Source organism: Rhea americana, unplaced genomic scaffold, assembly GCF_003343005.1.
Source record: "Rhea americana isolate MKP2758 unplaced genomic scaffold, rheAme1 scaffold_303, whole genome shotgun sequence".
In the NCBI taxonomy this organism is placed as follows: domain Eukaryota; kingdom Metazoa; phylum Chordata; class Aves; order Rheiformes; family Rheidae; genus Rhea; species Rhea americana.
In genome coordinates this window covers 504,399-521,464 of record NW_028186428.1, presented here as the reverse complement: position 1 = coordinate 521,464, position 17,066 = coordinate 504,399, and the positions used below count along the sequence as shown (strand labels likewise).

Here is a 17,066-nt window from a genome sequence, read left to right as displayed (position 1 = left end):
GATACAGCCCAAAAGAACTCAACACAAAATTTCAGTAAAGTCAGACCTTGGAAGTACAATAGGCCCATGCCATAGAGGGGGATGAATTTAATTACACAGAGTTACTTGCTTATTTTACATTCATTACCTGGCATTTTCAAGTCCTACTCATTAAAATAAATGATATGTGCTTTTCCTGTACAAACTGTAAGAAACTAGGTAAATATTTTTGCCTCATAGTACTTCTTAAAACTTACTGTTTTCTGTGGCAGCTACCAAAAGGGACTTGTGCRGACCAGTTTTGCCCTGAGCAGGCAGGTAGCTGCTTCCCCATGTAATACTCACAGTTCGCTGCTTCACGTACCTTTGTAACTTCGGGATTTTCGGCCTGAACCTCAGTTTCTAAATGGAATTTCTTAGCTTCTCAGGCCTTAGCATAATTCCTGTCACAAAGATTCAGGCTTTTTATAGAGAGTTATGTGAAACGAATTTCAAGATCTTTTCAGGTTAAACTACATAAACCATATAGTTTCTGTTGTCTACAGAACTCCCCAACAGTTTAACCTTTCTCTTCCTATCATCATCTCTCTTTTGTCCTTTGCTATTAGCTGTTTTTATTTAATAACCTGTAGCTCAGTTTTAGTATTATTTTTTCCTTATCTTCAGTACCCAAGAACTCTAATCAGTGTAATCCAGTGTATGATAAAACTACACTGRATGCAATTTCTTCAGAAATTCCAAGGTACAACGAGAAAGCTATATAACTCTTACAATTGATTTAACTCATTCCCTTCCTTAGCAAAATCCAACAGTACCTTTCAGAAGCAAAGAAAAGATGAACAGGGCGAAGGTGGGCCGGGACACCGCAAGCCCCACTGATGCTGCAGCACTTTCAACTCACATTTCATCACGCTGTGATGGGTTACAGAGTTCTTAATAATTGTTCTTTGGAGAAGTGTTAAAACATATTTCAAGAATGAAAAAAAATATTCAATTATTTTTCTGTGAAAAGACTACAGAGTTTCAGGAGAAAAATGCTGTGATCAAAAGAGCAGTCACTTAAAAGATCTCTGACTTAAAATCTTATTCTAAGAACTTGGAGCAAATTTGTTAACCATGACCTTCTTCTCACTGCTTCACAAGTTTTTGCAGCCATCAAGAGATGCTCACTTAAACGCAACAGCRATGTTAAACTAAGGGGGCTGTTCTTCTCATTTTCTCTTCTTAAGAGAAAAATGCCACATCTGCAGGTCCATCCTAGTCCCTTAAAATCCAGTGACTTTGCTGTGGCCTGTCCGACTCGTAGCTTCCTACACCCTTCTYAAGAAACACTTCACGAGTGGAAGCCTTAAAGAGTAGAGGGCAAATGCACTGTGGGGGCATCCAAGCCCCTCCAGGCTCGGTGGGTGCTTCCAGCCGAGCGGGGGAGGCCGGGCTGGGCCTCGCCTCACCACRGCGGGCAGCAGCTACCGACAGCGGCGCCTGGGGTGTGGGGCCAAGGGCGCGGTTACGCGCGGGTAACGGCTACCCGCCATTATCAACCCCTCAGCGCGCCGCGCGCCGCCATTTTAAAGGTGCCCCGTTTCCATTCCCTCCCCCCGCACCCCCCCCGTCGCCTCGCCCAGGCCCGCCCCCTCCGCAGGTGAGGCCTCGTCCCTAGCCGCTCTCATCCACGGGAGACCCGGTGGCGGCGGCTTCCCGGGCTGAGCGCTCCTGGCGTGCCGTGGCGAGCGGCGGGGACGTGCCGGAGGGGAGCCCCGCGGTGGGCCGCGGCGACCGGGCCAGCCCCGGGGTCGGGAGCGGGCGGCGCGGGGCGGGGGGAAGCGGCCTTGCCGGCGGGGCGCAGGGAAATGCGTCTGAGGGCAGCCCCCCGCCGCTGCCGCCGCTGAGGAAATCACGGAGCCTGCCTTAAAGCGCTGTATGCTTGACTCTTCCTACAAGTGAAACGCTTGGTGTTAATCATTTATTTTCTTCTCAGCTCAGGCGAGCTGTACGTAAAGGCTACTGTTGCTGCTTTTGGCATAGGAACGCCAGTTGTCTTGGTGTAGTTTATTAATGGTTTTTCTGTCCATTTATTATGTTAACTTGTATTTTGAGAAAATATATAGCAGTGTTACAAACCCAGCTTTAAATATTCAATATGTGGAATTCATTTGTCTAGAAGATACTAAAACCCTTCATCAGTGATGAACTGCCTTCTCTGGTGTATCCCAGCCTACCATAAATCAACACTGGCTTCGGGCCCATGATGGTGAGTTATATGTATTAACAGTCTTGGGTCTAAGCCTACGTTCCCTGCCAAAAATAGTGTATTTGTGTCATTTTTCAACACAAATTAGTAGTTGGTGCAGATTCATTTTATTTTGTTTCACTCATCCATCTCTGGAATAGGATATCTTAAATACACGTCTTTAATGCTGGGAAGTTGATCAGGAAAATGTACTTTGTACTGGTTCTTAACCCCTTTTAAGGCAAGGGAACTGCTTGCCTGTATTTGAGCTTTCAGGACTACGTGAGTCTGTCCATCCCTCCCTTCCTGGGGGCTCAGCATTAAGTAAGTTAATAAGTAATTTAAAGAAGCCTGAAGTTCTGCTTATATTCACTGTATGTAAAATACTCTTTTGCTTGTAACTTATTAGGGCCCAGTTGTTAGAATTTTGGGGATGTGCACACAAGATACCATTGAAATATGCCATATCTCAATGTGAAATATTCTAGTTGGGGTGGGGGGTGAGATAYGTGAGAGAAGATGTCGTAGGATGGAGATTTTTTTTTCAGGGTCCTAAGTGGTTTGTGAGAATGGTAGGGCCCTTTGGACCACTGCTATTACTTCATTTTCTGTGTGGGAAACGTTGTGAAACTAATGATCAAAAGTCAGGATGCAAATCAAGAACTTCACAAGGTAAATCCTGATAGGAATCTATGTTTCCACAGATAAATATAACTTTTGTCACTTAACTTCATAAACTACACTTGATGGTTTGTAATTGACTGACACTTTAAACCTAAATTTCCAGTTAGGCAGACATACTGCTCTAAAGTACAACATGGTTTAGGGCATTAAAAATAAGTTTGATCTCTGAATGAAAAAGGAGAGAACTGCTACTTTACAGCATTCTATAAAGATGTCATAAAGTATCTGCTTATTTGAAAAATATTTTAAAAAGTAGAGGACTTATATTTCAAGGTGCTGTTGATTTTTTTTTGTTTGTTTGATTTTTTTTTTTGTTTATTTGGTGGGGTTTTTTTGTTTTTTTGTTTCCTGAAGTATTCGCTCTGAATTTTAAGCACTCTTGATTTTTAGAATTTTCAGAGAGGACAGGAGGAAGTAAATGAAAAGGGAGTGMTATTGCAAATAGCAATTTTCCAGGCCATTCCCTCTTCTGTTTTTTAAGCATATGTTACTATATCCAAAGACTATGATATTTAATGCATACTGAAAGTATCTCTTAATATTGTCACAGTAGTTATGCTATATGCCACTACACTGCAATATATGTCGTTCAGGGCCTCTAGCATCTACTAACCCTAATATCAAAGGCACTCAAGTCTTTGTTTGTAGTAACTTAACAGAAGTTGGGAAATTACAAGTAAGCAATATGCGAACAAAATATATTACAGTATAACTTGCAATATTTTTTGCCTTTATGAAAGACAAGCTGTCATTTCATTGACATGTTTACAGTAATAAGCTTTTATAGTATGAATGAGTCATCCTGCAAGCACGTAATGCCTACAAACTTTGGATCTTTTTCAGTTTTCACTGAAATTGGAAGAAACAATCTCATTATTTAATCCATAACTATGAGAATCCTGAGTTTTCTGAATGTGTATAAAATAAGTTCTGCAAATTACTAAACAACTTAACTTACTCATGTGTTTTTCAGTTTAAAAAACAACTGTGTTGGAGTCAAAYTTTAAGCCTGATCATAGAGTGAATTTTAACTGATGATTTGAAAGTAAAAGATTTTTAGCAATGATATGAGGTATCTAGTCCTTCATAAGTGTTCATCACCCCACAGTTTGTTGCTGTTGTTACTATYGCACAGTTCCTAAATGTTATCTCTGCGTGCATATTTCTACCCTTTCTGAATAACCATTATGACAGTCTTTAAGTACTTGCTCATAGGCTTCCTTTTGTTAAGTTCGTCACTTGGACGAGACCTTTTCAGTTCAGACACATGCCTTCTCCAGTTAAAAAATTATTTACTAACAAGAGGGTCKTGTGTGATACAGACAAGATATTTTGTGTGACTGTATGGTATTTTACCAGTGCACATACGCTCTTTCTGTACTTCAAGCCAACCAACTGAAAACCATCTCGAAACATCACAATATGGAGATAAATTAGCATGATGTCAAGCCAAAGCACTTCTAAGAGGCRAGGTATATTAGCACTGTATTGAACCGAAGTTGATCAACATGGCTTCCACTCACCTTGAACTGTATGGAGAGCTGTTTGCATTTTCCTTCAAAACTTGTGTGACATGCTGTTAGTGGACTGACTGCTATGAAAGCCAGATACACTTCATGAGAAAATAGTGAATAGAGTGAAATATTACTTCTCATGTCTTCTAAGCAGTATAATTCTGATTACAGCAGTGTTTGCAGATACTGTAACTATCCATGTTGCTCAGTTGCTTTAGCCTTTTCATCCTGAAAGGCAGTATGGTAGTGAAGATGAAACTTGGCCTCTATGTAATTCACGCTAAATGTTTGTTCCAAAATACATATTATGCTTGTAGTCAGTAGAAGAATACTGACCAGAAAAATAGTAGTAGTTCAAAGAGAGGAACCGCTCTTTTCTGTCTCAAGACTTCATACTTTCAGCACAGTGAAATTCTCATACCAAAATCCTTCATATTTATGTAGACATGATGTTTTCACTCGAGATGTAGTAAGGCATGACAGAACTTCACAATATAGGGGGTTGTGCTGGAAGCCAAGAGCTTAACAGATCTGGAACCAATCTCTAAAGCAAAAGCCTATGGAAGGGCTTTGTTCCAAGCAAATGACAACTTCTTCCTTCTCACCTTCTTCACTTAAAAGTAATAACAAATAAAAACTGGGGGGTGATGAAATCCTTAGTCCTAGAAGTACAGGTGCCTGACCTTGTGAGAGACAGTAATATATTAATTATAAACATGTACCATTGGAGCACATTAAGCTTTGGCAAAGTGAATCAAAACAGTAGGTCATTCCAAGAGTAGTTCCACGATACCATTACTTCTCAATAAGTAATGAACCGTGGAATTTAGGGTAGTTCTGGATTCCGTAAAGACCTAAATAATAGCAAAGATGAGGCTGCAGACAAAAAAAGTATGAAAGACTGTTATGTACAAAAAATGAATATATACAGAAGGAAGAAATAATACAGTGCTTTCAGACTTCTGATATCTAACTCCTAGTATTAAAAAGTTCAACATGGTTGTTAGGTCAATATAGTCATTTTTAGAAAACAGTTACAATAACCAAACAAGTTTGTATTTTATGTGAAAAGTTTTGCATAGAAAATGGTAGAAAATACAGAATAATGCAACTTCTGTGTTAGAATTGTGGTGGCAGCATTAAAACAATATGATCAAAGTAGTAATCACAGTTTATGATAGGCTCATTACAAATAAGGTTTCTAAATTTCATTTTCTTCATAATTAAAAGATTAAAACTAGTATTTTTGACAAGGATATGTAATAAATGCCTAATATCTGAATGCCTTTTACCATTTGTATTTCATTTACAGACAAATTCAAGACCTTAAGTAATTCTTCCTGATTAAAAGAGAGTATGGTTAAGCATCAACAGAAGTTACTGTATTTTCTTAAATGATGGTGATATACTTCTTAAAACAACAATGCTGTAATCCTTCAAATGTATAAATTGTCAAGTTTTGTGTATTGTTACTAAATCTGTAGTTTGTTGGCAGTCATGTATCATTTTATAGTATTTAAAACTTTCTGTGACTTTCTGCTGAGAGATCAGTTCTGCAGCTAAACTGTTCTTCAAAAGAAGCTATGCATCAATATTTATCCATTTTTGAACTTAATTCCATTGTAGTAGCCCTCTGATACAGTGGATATATATTCTGATCTCATGAAGTGTGTTCCATAATAGTATTCTTATCTTTTAAAAGAGGATTAAAGTTTCATTGTAGGATTTTGCTGTCAAGTCCTATATAAAATTTTGGGGTTTTTTTGTTTGTTTGTTTATTTGCAGTATAGTCTATAGATGTCATTACTGACTGAGAAGCAGAAATTATTTTTTCCCTGTGGAAGCTGGAAAAATGTTCAAAAATCAGTATCAGGTAAAACAGATATGGCTTTTTGCACTTTCATTTCACCTTTGAGAGAACTCAGTTAAAGTAGCTTATTCTAGGGGGTGAATAATCCTGATACGGAAAAGTTCTGTAATGTTTAATTATTCAGTAGTTTCATATGAAACAGTGGGTAGCTGCTGATGCTGTCAGGCATGGAAAGGTCACTGACGTGGTGGTACCAATGTGTGTGGTTTTGTTTGTTTGACTGTCTGTCTGTTCACTTGTGGGCYGGGGAAAGCACCTCACCCACTCCCTGCCCAGGCGTAGAAGCAGCCCTGACTCTTAGTGTATGTTCTGAACAGGCTTGGCTTATTCTCCCGGTGTAGCAGAGGATTGCCTATTAGGTACCCCGGACAGCATCAGTCACTTCATTTGCATACCTTATTATCCCTTTTCCTATTCCTTTTTTTTTCTTCTTTGTTCTCTGCCACCCTTTTTTCTTTTCCTTTCCCCATGCTGGTCTTCTCCCCCAAAAAGCAGCCTACCCTTAATTACTTTTTTCCCCACTGGTCCAGTTGATGCTGCATCTGTAACCAAAATTGGTATTTTTAATATTGCTACGTAGACATACTCAGTCATGAGTGATGATATTAGTGATAGTGGTTAATCAGGTGCTGTTGACCTTACAGGGTTATATTCCCCCTAAAGGTCCCAGATAATCACAGCAATCATCTGTGGAGTTTGGCCATTCTGTGCGTAACTCCTGAACCATTCGTGAGATCCAGCCATTCTTCAGGGCACTATTGGTGACTTTTGTCAGTTTCTCATATTGGTGTTTATGTTCAGTAGTTTCTCATGTCATGCCCAGTAGGTGTCTGTGTCCTGTTCAGTTAGTTTAACCTCAAGCCAGGGCCTACTCAAGGCTTGCAGCCTTAACAAAATGCATTTGCAAGTATAGGAGATAATTTTCCATTTGTTTGTCAGGTATTGCTACAAAGAGCTACCGGTTTAGTAGTTAGGAATACTTTGTAATCTTGTAAGAGCTTGATGGTATAGTCCTTAAAATATGTCAGGTAGCTTTTAATTTGACAGTATATTGCTTTTTCTAAATCTTTTTTATGAAATAAAAATATTTTACCAATGTTCTTCATGGAATGCCAGTTTGACTTTCCTGGGAGCCTGGTAAATGGAGCCATTTGGGTTAGCCATGTGACAGAAAGCTGTCAGGTGTGTATAGGCAGGGGGAAATACTTAATTCAGAAAAGGTGCAAAGTGATGTTATCTGAAAGCATGATTTGAAGAGCATTTATTTTGTTGGCAAGAGTGCTAGTGCTAGCCCTTCCTGCTCACTCCAAATTCTGTACAATTATTTAGGCAGCTGAGTGTAAACAGGAATGGGGAGTGTATGCAACAGTGAATTAAAAGGGAGAATTGTACTATCTGAGTCAACTGTGCTGCTGAAAAAATACTTATCAAGCTATAGCCTAAGTAAATTAGAAAGCATTTTTTGTGATATCGAATGTGAAAAATATTGAAATAAATAATTCCCTAAGCAGCAGATTTGATAAAGCCTGACTTTCTAAGACAGYTTGTAGTTAGATTCTTTGATGTCTAATAGAGTGTGCACTCTGTGTAAGGAGTTTTCACTTGGCTGGGGCATTCATAATGTCTCTTTCCAGTATTAATAATCTAATGTGTAATACGGGCTGCAGCATGAGTACAACCTTTCTCTTGTTGTGGGGGTACTGGTAGGATCTCTCTTCTACCTGGCTGCTTAAGTCAGCACCTAAAAAATAAGATTTTTACAAATTTTGTGAAGCTTCCTATCAGAGCTGATGGAAATTTGGTAACTAGTCAAAAGTTATGGGGAAATGTCTTTGACATACTCACATGTAGACAGAGACAGTTTGATTGTGTAAACTTAACTGCCTTAGGAAACCAGACCTTAATACCAAATCTGCCACAAGTTTTAGTTTGATCATTTAGTATGTTTTAAAAACTCACTTTATCTGCTGACATATAGAAATAAAACATTTCTAAACATAAATTACTGATCTACTAGGTACTTTTGGTATTTTTACAATAATTTTGCTTTTTAAAGACCTTATAAATAAAATAATTAAAAATATTCTGTGTATACCGCTTCAGCTTTATACTCTGATCCTCTAGTAAAGTCAAGTATTGACTATATGGATTGCTATATTATAAGTCTAGAAGCTACTATTAAGGTGCTACTGATCAATAATACTGATTAGTGCAGGTTGATGTGAGGAGGGATTGTTCTAATGTTCTCAGCTTGATCAGTGGTGATTCTGAACATTTGGCTGCATGATGCATCCTTAAACCATTTTATCACAGGGTGGCGCATTTGTGGAAATATTCAGTGCTCAAGGCAAGAACCCTGGTGCAAAGTGGAAGATTTTTGGCAATCCATCAGCTATATGGAAAGTAAGTCTTATAGGAAACTTCTAAAACTCAGAATATGAAACAAAGGAAAATGTGAATGAAGCTTCAAATTAGAAGGTAGTGAGGGTTTTGACCTGACTCTAGAGTTGTCATTTGCAGTTCTGTCATTATTACAGACTAAATGACCACTTAAATTAGTACTTTATGCCTGCTTGCAAACTAGTGTGGTTGCAGTGTGATTCTATAACTTAAATATTTAGAGGGCATCAAAGCTAAAACTAATTTTGTTGTCCAATCACTAATGAATTGAGTCAGGCCCATTGGATCATGAATTACRTTCATCAGCATTGTTTGCTCATAAATATACAAGTAAGGGACAAGTTTTTACAGATTATGTTATTACTATCATCTATAAACTACTATCACATTTTCAATGCAGGTTACCATATGCCAAATTTTACTGCTGTGTTTAAAAAAGAAGTAGCTTTGGATGTTAGTGGCATAGCTGTTTGTGGGGAGAGGAATTATTTCATGATGTTTATATTTGTTATTTCTTTTGTAGGAGTATGATAAGGAGGTAAAAGGCTTTGTTTTTGTACTTGAAGGAAGCAGTCAAATTAACAAAATGCAGCTACCAAAGGAAGCTAGACAACCTCGTAAGTATCAAAGAAATACACGTATCTGATGTCCTGATTATTAAAAGTCTTGAAACAGAATGTAAAACTGATCTTATTCTWCCTTACTTAGGGCTTAATTTACAGTTAGCAAAGTATTTTTTCATTAACTTTTTTTGTGAATCAATTACTACAAATAAGTAAAGGTATAGGAATGCCTTATTAAAGCAAGTGCTTCAGGGAAGATCCTTGGTTGGTTTTTGGTATATATGATCCTAATTTTGCAATGTTCAGTTCTGTACCTCATCCTACTACAGACTAACTTCTGGCAAATAACTTCCAACCATATTCAGCACTAAATAAAGTCAATAATTTTGTTGGCATCAAAGCATTTTGAATAGGTTTGTRTCCCCTTTATCATTTTACTTTTTAAAATAATGAGATTTGCCTACATTATGGAGAGTTTTTAAGCTTATAGTTTTTTGTTGTTGTTTTTAATATGGCTGTTTAGAGCCATTTTGGGGGGTTTTAGTGGTGTCACAGCCATGATGGTCTAAGGACAAACAAAAGGCAAAGTTTATAGGCAGAATAACTGTTGTAGTTGGAAAAAGTAGATAAGTTTTAGGGACATAAAAGATTGTGTTAAGGAATTTGTCTTTTTTTTTCCCACTGTATTTGCCTTTCAACTCTTTATGTCAAATTGTGTCTGCCTTGCAAAGTGATTGTGTGTGAATTTTTTAGCTTTGTACTCTCTTTGTGTGCTAAAATAATTGATGATCTAAATACTAAAAAATAGTACTTCATAAAAGTAGTATTTGTGATTTGTTTATGCAGTCAGTAATCTCTCCAATKTATTTCTTCTATGGGTTATAAAATATCACTAATCTTTAATTTGAAAAGCTGATAATTAGTAGTAATAACTACTACTTGTCAGGTTTATGGTACAGGTATACACATTCTCTGTATTTATGAATCCTTAGGAATTCCTGTTACATAAGTTCTTTGCAAGATCTTTGACCATACAGGAAAAGACATACCCATGCTATCAAAGACGTCATCATTCAAATCCTCTGTAGTCATAAGAAGTTGCTGCTAGAGGTGGATCTCAAAACTGGAGATCAATGGACTCAGTATCCCATGAAACATATGGAGGAAAAGAAGGTGATCAGGAGTAGCCAGCATGGATTCACCAAGGGGAAATCCTGCTTAACCAGTCTGATGGCCTTCTATGATGGTGTGACTGGCTGGGTAGATGAGGGGAGAGCAGTGGACGTTGTGTACCTTGACTTCAGCAAGGCTTTTGACACTGTCTCCCGTAACATCCTCCTAGATAAGCTGAGGAAGTGTGGGTTAGGTGAGTGGACAGTGGGGTGGATTGAGAATTGGCTGAAAGGCAGAGCGCAGAGTTGTCGTCAGTGGCGTGGAGTCTAGTTGGAGGCCTGTGGTTGGTGGCATCCGCCAGGGCTCAGTACTGGGTTCCATCCATACCTGGATGAGGGGACAGAGTGCCTCCTCAGCAAGTTTGCTGATGGTACCAAGCTGGGAGGAGTGGCTGACACACCTGAGGGCTGTGCTGCCATTCAGAGAGACCTGGACAGGCTGGGGAGCTGGGCAGAGAGGAACCTCATGAGGTTCAACAAGGGCAAGTGCAGAGTCCTGCACTTAGGGAAAAGTAACCCTAGGCACCAATACAAGCTGACCTTCTGGAGAGCAGCTCTGCAGAGAAGGACCTGGGAGTGCTGGTGGATGACAAGTTGACCATGAGCCAGCAATGTGCTCCCCTGGCCAGGAAGGCCAATGGTTTCCTGGGTGCATTAGGAAGAGTGTTGCCAGTAGGTGGAGGGAGGTGATCCTGCACCTCTACTCAGCCCTGGGGAGGCCTTGTCTTGAGTACTGTGTCCAGTTCTGGGAGACATGAGTACATGAGAGACGTGAAGCTACTGGAGAGAGTCCAGCGTAGGGCTGTGAAGATGATCAGAGGGCTGGAACATCTGCCCTCTGAGGAACGCCTGCGAGAGCTGGGCCTCTTTAGCCTGGGGAAGAGAAGACTGAGGGGGGATCTGATCAATGGTGTATAAGTATCTGAAGGGAGGATGTCGGGGGACTGGGACAAACTCTTTTCAGTTGTCCCATGTGACAGGACAAGAGGCAATGTGACAGGACAAGAGGCAATGGGCAGAMATTGAAGCACAGGAAGTTCCGCCTGAACGTGAGGGGGAATTTCTTCCCTGTGAGAGTGACACAGCACTGGAAGAGGTTGCCCAGAGAGGTTGTGGAGTCTCCTTCTCTGGAGATATTCAAGGCCTGCCTGGATGCAACCCTGTCTAACATGCTGTAGGTGATCCTGCTGAGCAGGGAGGTTGGACTAGGTGATCTCCAGAGGTCCCTTCCAGTCTTACCGATTCTATGATTTTAAAATTGTTCTTAATGTCCAGAGACCCCTTTTCAATCTCCTTGAACAGTGTTTCAGCTTTTGCATCAGGTCCTAATGTTGAAAGTTTTCAATGGTGTTTCAGAGTCCAAAGTATTAGTTGGATATGGATAGACTGGATATCATACGAGTTCATTTTTACTTATTTTAGAAATTAGTGTACTATTATGCTCACAAGAGGAGAACCATTTGTAAACAAACTCCAGTACATATATTTGCTATAGGTAAGTCTGGAGACGGGAGGTCTTTCATTATACTCTTAGGTAGGGGGTAGTTTCCGTTGCTGTTGACTCTCCTTTAAAATATGTTTTTAAGGAGAGAGTTGGTGTCTGAACCATCCACAGGGCATACAACTATCATCATAACTTATTCCTTAAATTCCACTGCAGAAGGTTGTGCTTTTATAAGGCTGATAGTAATGAACCAGGCTGGTTTGCATGTAACTGCTTGGGGGGGGGGGGGGGGGGGAATGATGATTTTAATTGACTGAAAGAGAAGAATCTTCTTATATACTTTCTATACAGGGTCTTGTAAATACAAATTAATTTAACTTTTTTCTCAAGCATACCTAAAAAATAATAAATTAGATATTGTAAAGTCTGGTCATACACTAAAGTCTTAAAGATTTATCTGATTTTTGTAAAAGAAATTTAGTCTTCAGTATTATAAATAATAGATTAATGTATCTTCCTGAGAAACCCAACTTCGATTTGTTTATTATCAATACTAAATTAACTATTACAGCCTAAAATGAGAATTGAGAATTAGTGTTGTGGATTATCACTGCTAGGAATAGATTGGTTTTAAATGAACTCTAGCCAGTGCTGCAACACTATAGTCATACTTCCGTCCATTACTGTTCCCTTTGCCTCTGTCTCTTTGTCTCCTTCTCTCTTCAGGTGTACATGCCTCAAATATTTTAGTTATGTCTTGTGTACAATCTGCCAGCTGTACTGTAGTTCTGAACACTCTTCCAAAAGGAAAGGCAGCATGTATACAAATATAATTCAAAATCTTGTTAGAGTGTCATTTTACCCACAAAAGAAGGAAGATCTGAATTTGTATCCTTAGAAGAGGAGATAACGTTGCTCTTGAGTCCTGTTCAGTCACTAAAGAGCAGCTCATTTCCTTACTGAACCAGTCACTAAAAAAAAAAAAAACCCGTAAAGTTCAGTTCAGACAGTCTTGTACTGTTTTTCCTTAATAGGGAGCTACCTGAATTGTAAAAGGTTTCCTGTGTTGTTCCCTCAGTTAAGCTACATTCCATTTGTTCTAAGTATCGGAAGCCTCCATTGACCACTGTTGTTACAATCTGGACTGCATTTATATCAATGAGTTTCTTGTTTAATGAGGTGTACATTGTTACAAAAGTGAGAGCAAGTTTCATGTGCTTTTAAGATAACCTCGATATGAAAATATTAGTTTGTTTTGTAATTCTTGATGTGATAATTGCTATTCACATGCTTTTGGAACACACTGAAGAATTGCAAGTGAAAAAAATAGGTTCTGTTTATTTCCATGATATTTCCACTTCAGCCACATATGAGACTTTTGTAACAATATTCTTACTACAGTTTGAATTGGTTTTCTTCGAAGTTTTTCTTTTCACTTTCATATGTTGTGTGAACCGTAGGAAGTAGTATTGCAGCATTATAGCTGTGCATCATTAATATGCTTGATGGTGAAGTGTGCATCTGCACACACACAGCACATACTTAATTTTTTTTCTCTATTTTCAGTCGGACTGATCCAGCAGTTTCTGACACTTCAGATTTTTGTGCCATTGGGACAAGACTTCTCCACTGAGTTACTGTAAGATGTGTAAAATTTGCTTGCATATTTAATGTAAAGTAGATGCTGGATTGCAGCCATTAATTATAGTGGCAGATTTTACATTAAAGCATAGTGACTTACCAAGTCAATATGAGGAAATTAAGCTAATGAGATCATTATTTCTTGAATGTTTTAAATATTGACATTTCTCTGAAGACAAAACAAATTCTAAAAATTATGAATGAAGATGGTGAGAAATCTATAAAAAATGGGATATGAATTTATCAAACAGAGGTATTTGAAGGTATTGGTTCATGAGGGTGTCTTGAAAATAAGAAATTTATAAATAAATATTTCAGGGTCCTTTGGTTCAGGTAATAAAGAAATATATGTTTTAATTACTTCAAAAAGAAAATCAAAAAAGCCTAAAGCTAAAAAGCTAGAATATTCTGAAATATTTAATTGGTGTAATTCTTTCCGTGCTGTAAGGAAAGAGAGATACGGTAAAACCAGACTTTTTTCATTAGTTGAGTGTGGAATGATTTAGTATACTTCTAAGCTTGGACAATTTGTCTGTCTTTGTTGGACACCATTCTTCCCTACTGGCCCCACCTGTTTATATAACCAGCAAAACTGAGTCTGCTTTGTAACCAATAGAACACCTAAGATTTGGACTAACAAAAGAAATATGATCCCATTAAAAGCCCTACCAGAAAAGATGGGTTGAGTGATACACAATTAAACTCAGTAAGTGCAAGCACTAAATTGTATTTTTGTCTTATGTATAACTTTGCATTCATCAGTACTTATATAGCTGCGAGCTTTTCTTGATTGTCTTAGGTCTCTTGCATCTGCAGTAACGGGAAACAACTTKTATAGATTTAAGTCAAAAAGGGCAAAATGATATGCAGTCATGTATCATTCCAGCTATGCCATAGTAGAGAATGTGTAATTATATATTATATTATAATTATATGTATAAAAAAGGAAAAGAARACAGCCATACTGATTCAGACTAGTGATCAATGTACCCCAGTATATTGTCCCCAACAGTGGCCATTGGGTAGATACCAGCAACTGTATGGGGTATGTTACTATTTCCTGATCTTTTCGTATCTTCAGACAGAACATCACTAGTAAGCAACCACTGGCTCCTAGAATAGCTCCAGGTTGTGATGCTGTTACAGGTGCTCTGCTCAGTATCTTTTTTCTGTTTTCTGTTTGTGCATTTTTGATTATGTGATCCTTATGCCCTTTCCCCTCTTTCATTTATTGTCCTCCAGAATCACTTGGTTTTATTCTTGTTTTTCATTCACTTTAGCATTTCTCTCCCCAGGAGAACTTTAAGGTTAGGATTAAGCTAGCAGTAGGCCAGAGAAGGACAGTCTGGTAGGAAAAGTGGTCATCAGCAGGTACCTAAAGAAGAGTAAGAGAAGAACAAACATACATGATACCTATCCTTAGTAGTCTCCTACTTTCTGGCTCTTTCTAGCTCAGTGGATTCCTCAAACCTTTTGTGCATTTTTTKGGGGGGAGTTGTTTGTTTCGGTTTCAAGGATTTGTTCAGTGTTSGCTTGGAGCTTTGTAAACTTTTTCTTCTGCACTATGCTCTAGAAAGGTCTGCTGTGCCCCTACCTATCGTATGAAAAGATGGGTTATTCTGTTTGTTTTGGCTGAGGTTTCTACTAGCTTCATTTCATAGCTTCTAGCCCTTGTATTGGATGAGGTGGTTACGAAGCATGTCTATCCACCATGCTTTTTTTTTTTTTTTAAGAAATGAGATTTGTAGACGACTATCGTATCTCCCTTTGCTGCCAAAGTCATTTCTGTCTAGGCTGAAGATTTCTTGCTACGCAATTCCTTGCGTAGAAGTTGTTCCAGTCCTTGATGTCCTTGAGATAAGAAGACCTGAACTGCACACTATATGTAAGACATAAGAAAGCTATATGGGTTTACAGAATAGCACATTTTGTATTCTTTCATTTGTCTGTTCCTTTCTAATAATTTCTAACATTTAGTCTGATATTTTTGATTGCTGCCAAGATTTTTTTTTTAATAGAAGAGACTTATTTAGGGCTTATTTATTGGTTTTTAGGGTGTTGGTATCTCAGTTGCAAAATGATGTTCTTAGATAAGTAGTGCATTGTGCAGCTAATACGAAGTACTTTACCATAAAAGTGATTATGATAGGGATTAGTATTTGTAAAAGTCCAAAGAGAGGTAGGAACACATTTTCCTTTTCAAAAAACTTACAAAAGCTGCTAAAGGATTGAAAATTTCTGTTTAAACCTTTCTGGAAACATCTTTTAATGGTTCTAGAATTGGCACTTGCCAGGACTTAGTGTTCCTCAGTGCATGTATAATAGCCTATGCAGGTATTTTTAGCCTTCGTGATTTGTGAGGTAGTGGGTCTTTGTAAGCTGTATCACATGGTAATAGTCTACCTTCCTCTTGCAGTGTGCTTCAGTTCTAGCAGGATTTTAGAAACCGAAAATTGAGAAAATTGCAAAAGGATGAATTAACTTACTTAGCATAGATCTTAACTAGAGAATATTTTTACTGGCTTGAGAGAAACTTGAAAGAGAAGATAAGAGTTCCAGATACTTGTTCTAAAGACAGCTTTGACTGTATGCATTAAGATCTTAGTGTAGAAAATATTAACATTTGATTAATTTAAACTGTAGACAAGATAGTTGGTAACTGTTGAGTAAAAATGCAGGTTTTCAAGCAACTTCTGGCAGTTATATTTTATTTTCCTTTTGTCTTTAATTTCTTTTCTTACCACAGCCATTATCTATTTTGCTGTTACGGCTTCTTTCAAGGTAGTTCTTCTTACTTCTTATCTCCCCCCCCCCCCGGTATTAAAGAATCTCTAACATAACTGATTTTCAATGTACTAATTTTTTTTCTGCAAAACAAAGACGCTCTTGTGTATTAAATCACACCAACTCTTCTGGTCTTTGATAAATTTTCTGAGTGTAATTCTGGTTACACTTTCTGCTCCTATAGTTTTAATTGCTGTGTTATTTCCAGAAGTCTATAGCAAAAGGGACTCAACAAACAAGATGTATGACATAGTAAACAGAAACCATGTACACAGATTTGCTTTGCGTAGGCATTCTGTAGACAGATGGCAGAGGGTTAGTGCCAGGTTCAGGAACCTTCAGATTGTCTGTGGTTTTGTATTGGCTTTGGTTATTTTAAGTATTTCTTACCATCCAGCTAGACCCTTATTAAGAATCTCTTCTCCACATTTTTCTCTTTACTTTTTTCCTTTCTATCACTAGTTTTCAGTAATGAATTTTTTATTAGAAATCAACTCTCATATATTGATGTAGCTATAATTTTCTTCAAGACTTGCAAAATAGACATGTATTCTGTCCTTTCAGAACAGGATAGATGACCTAGTAAATAATGAAGGCAAGTTGTTCTTGCTTCATATTGCTTAGACATGTTAGTTATAAGTGTTATTCAATTCTTTATATTTCAGATTTTTTTAAAGGAATTTCTTACTTGTCTGTGAACAGAATATTGATTGTCCTAATGCTTCCTGGGGTTTGATGTGCCAAGATGGTTTCTTGTGTAATGTTTTACTAGATGGATCTTTCAG

General features: G+C 38.0%; 1 protein-coding gene across 4 annotated transcripts in view; it reads left to right on the top strand.

The window, feature by feature from the left end:
* Positions 1-17,066, top strand: part of CFAP20DC (CFAP20 domain containing) — a 90,880-nt gene that overhangs the window by 699 nt on the left and 73,115 nt on the right. For 2 of the 4 annotated variants that reach the window (XM_085309802.1, XM_085309805.1), the window contains exons 1-5: positions 1,916-2,230; positions 6,193-6,280; positions 8,591-8,680; positions 9,201-9,294; positions 13,423-13,495. In XM_085309802.1, the coding sequence (XP_085165928.1) occupies positions 6,260-6,280; positions 8,591-8,680; positions 9,201-9,294; positions 13,423-13,495 (278 nt within the window). In that variant the 5' untranslated portion in view covers positions 1,916-2,230; positions 6,193-6,259. Of the gene's footprint in view, positions 1-1,915; positions 2,231-6,192; positions 6,281-8,590; positions 8,681-9,200; positions 9,295-13,422; positions 13,496-17,066 lie in introns of those variants that run through there. The other 2 variants (XM_085309803.1, XM_085309804.1) reach the window with 2 other exon arrangements.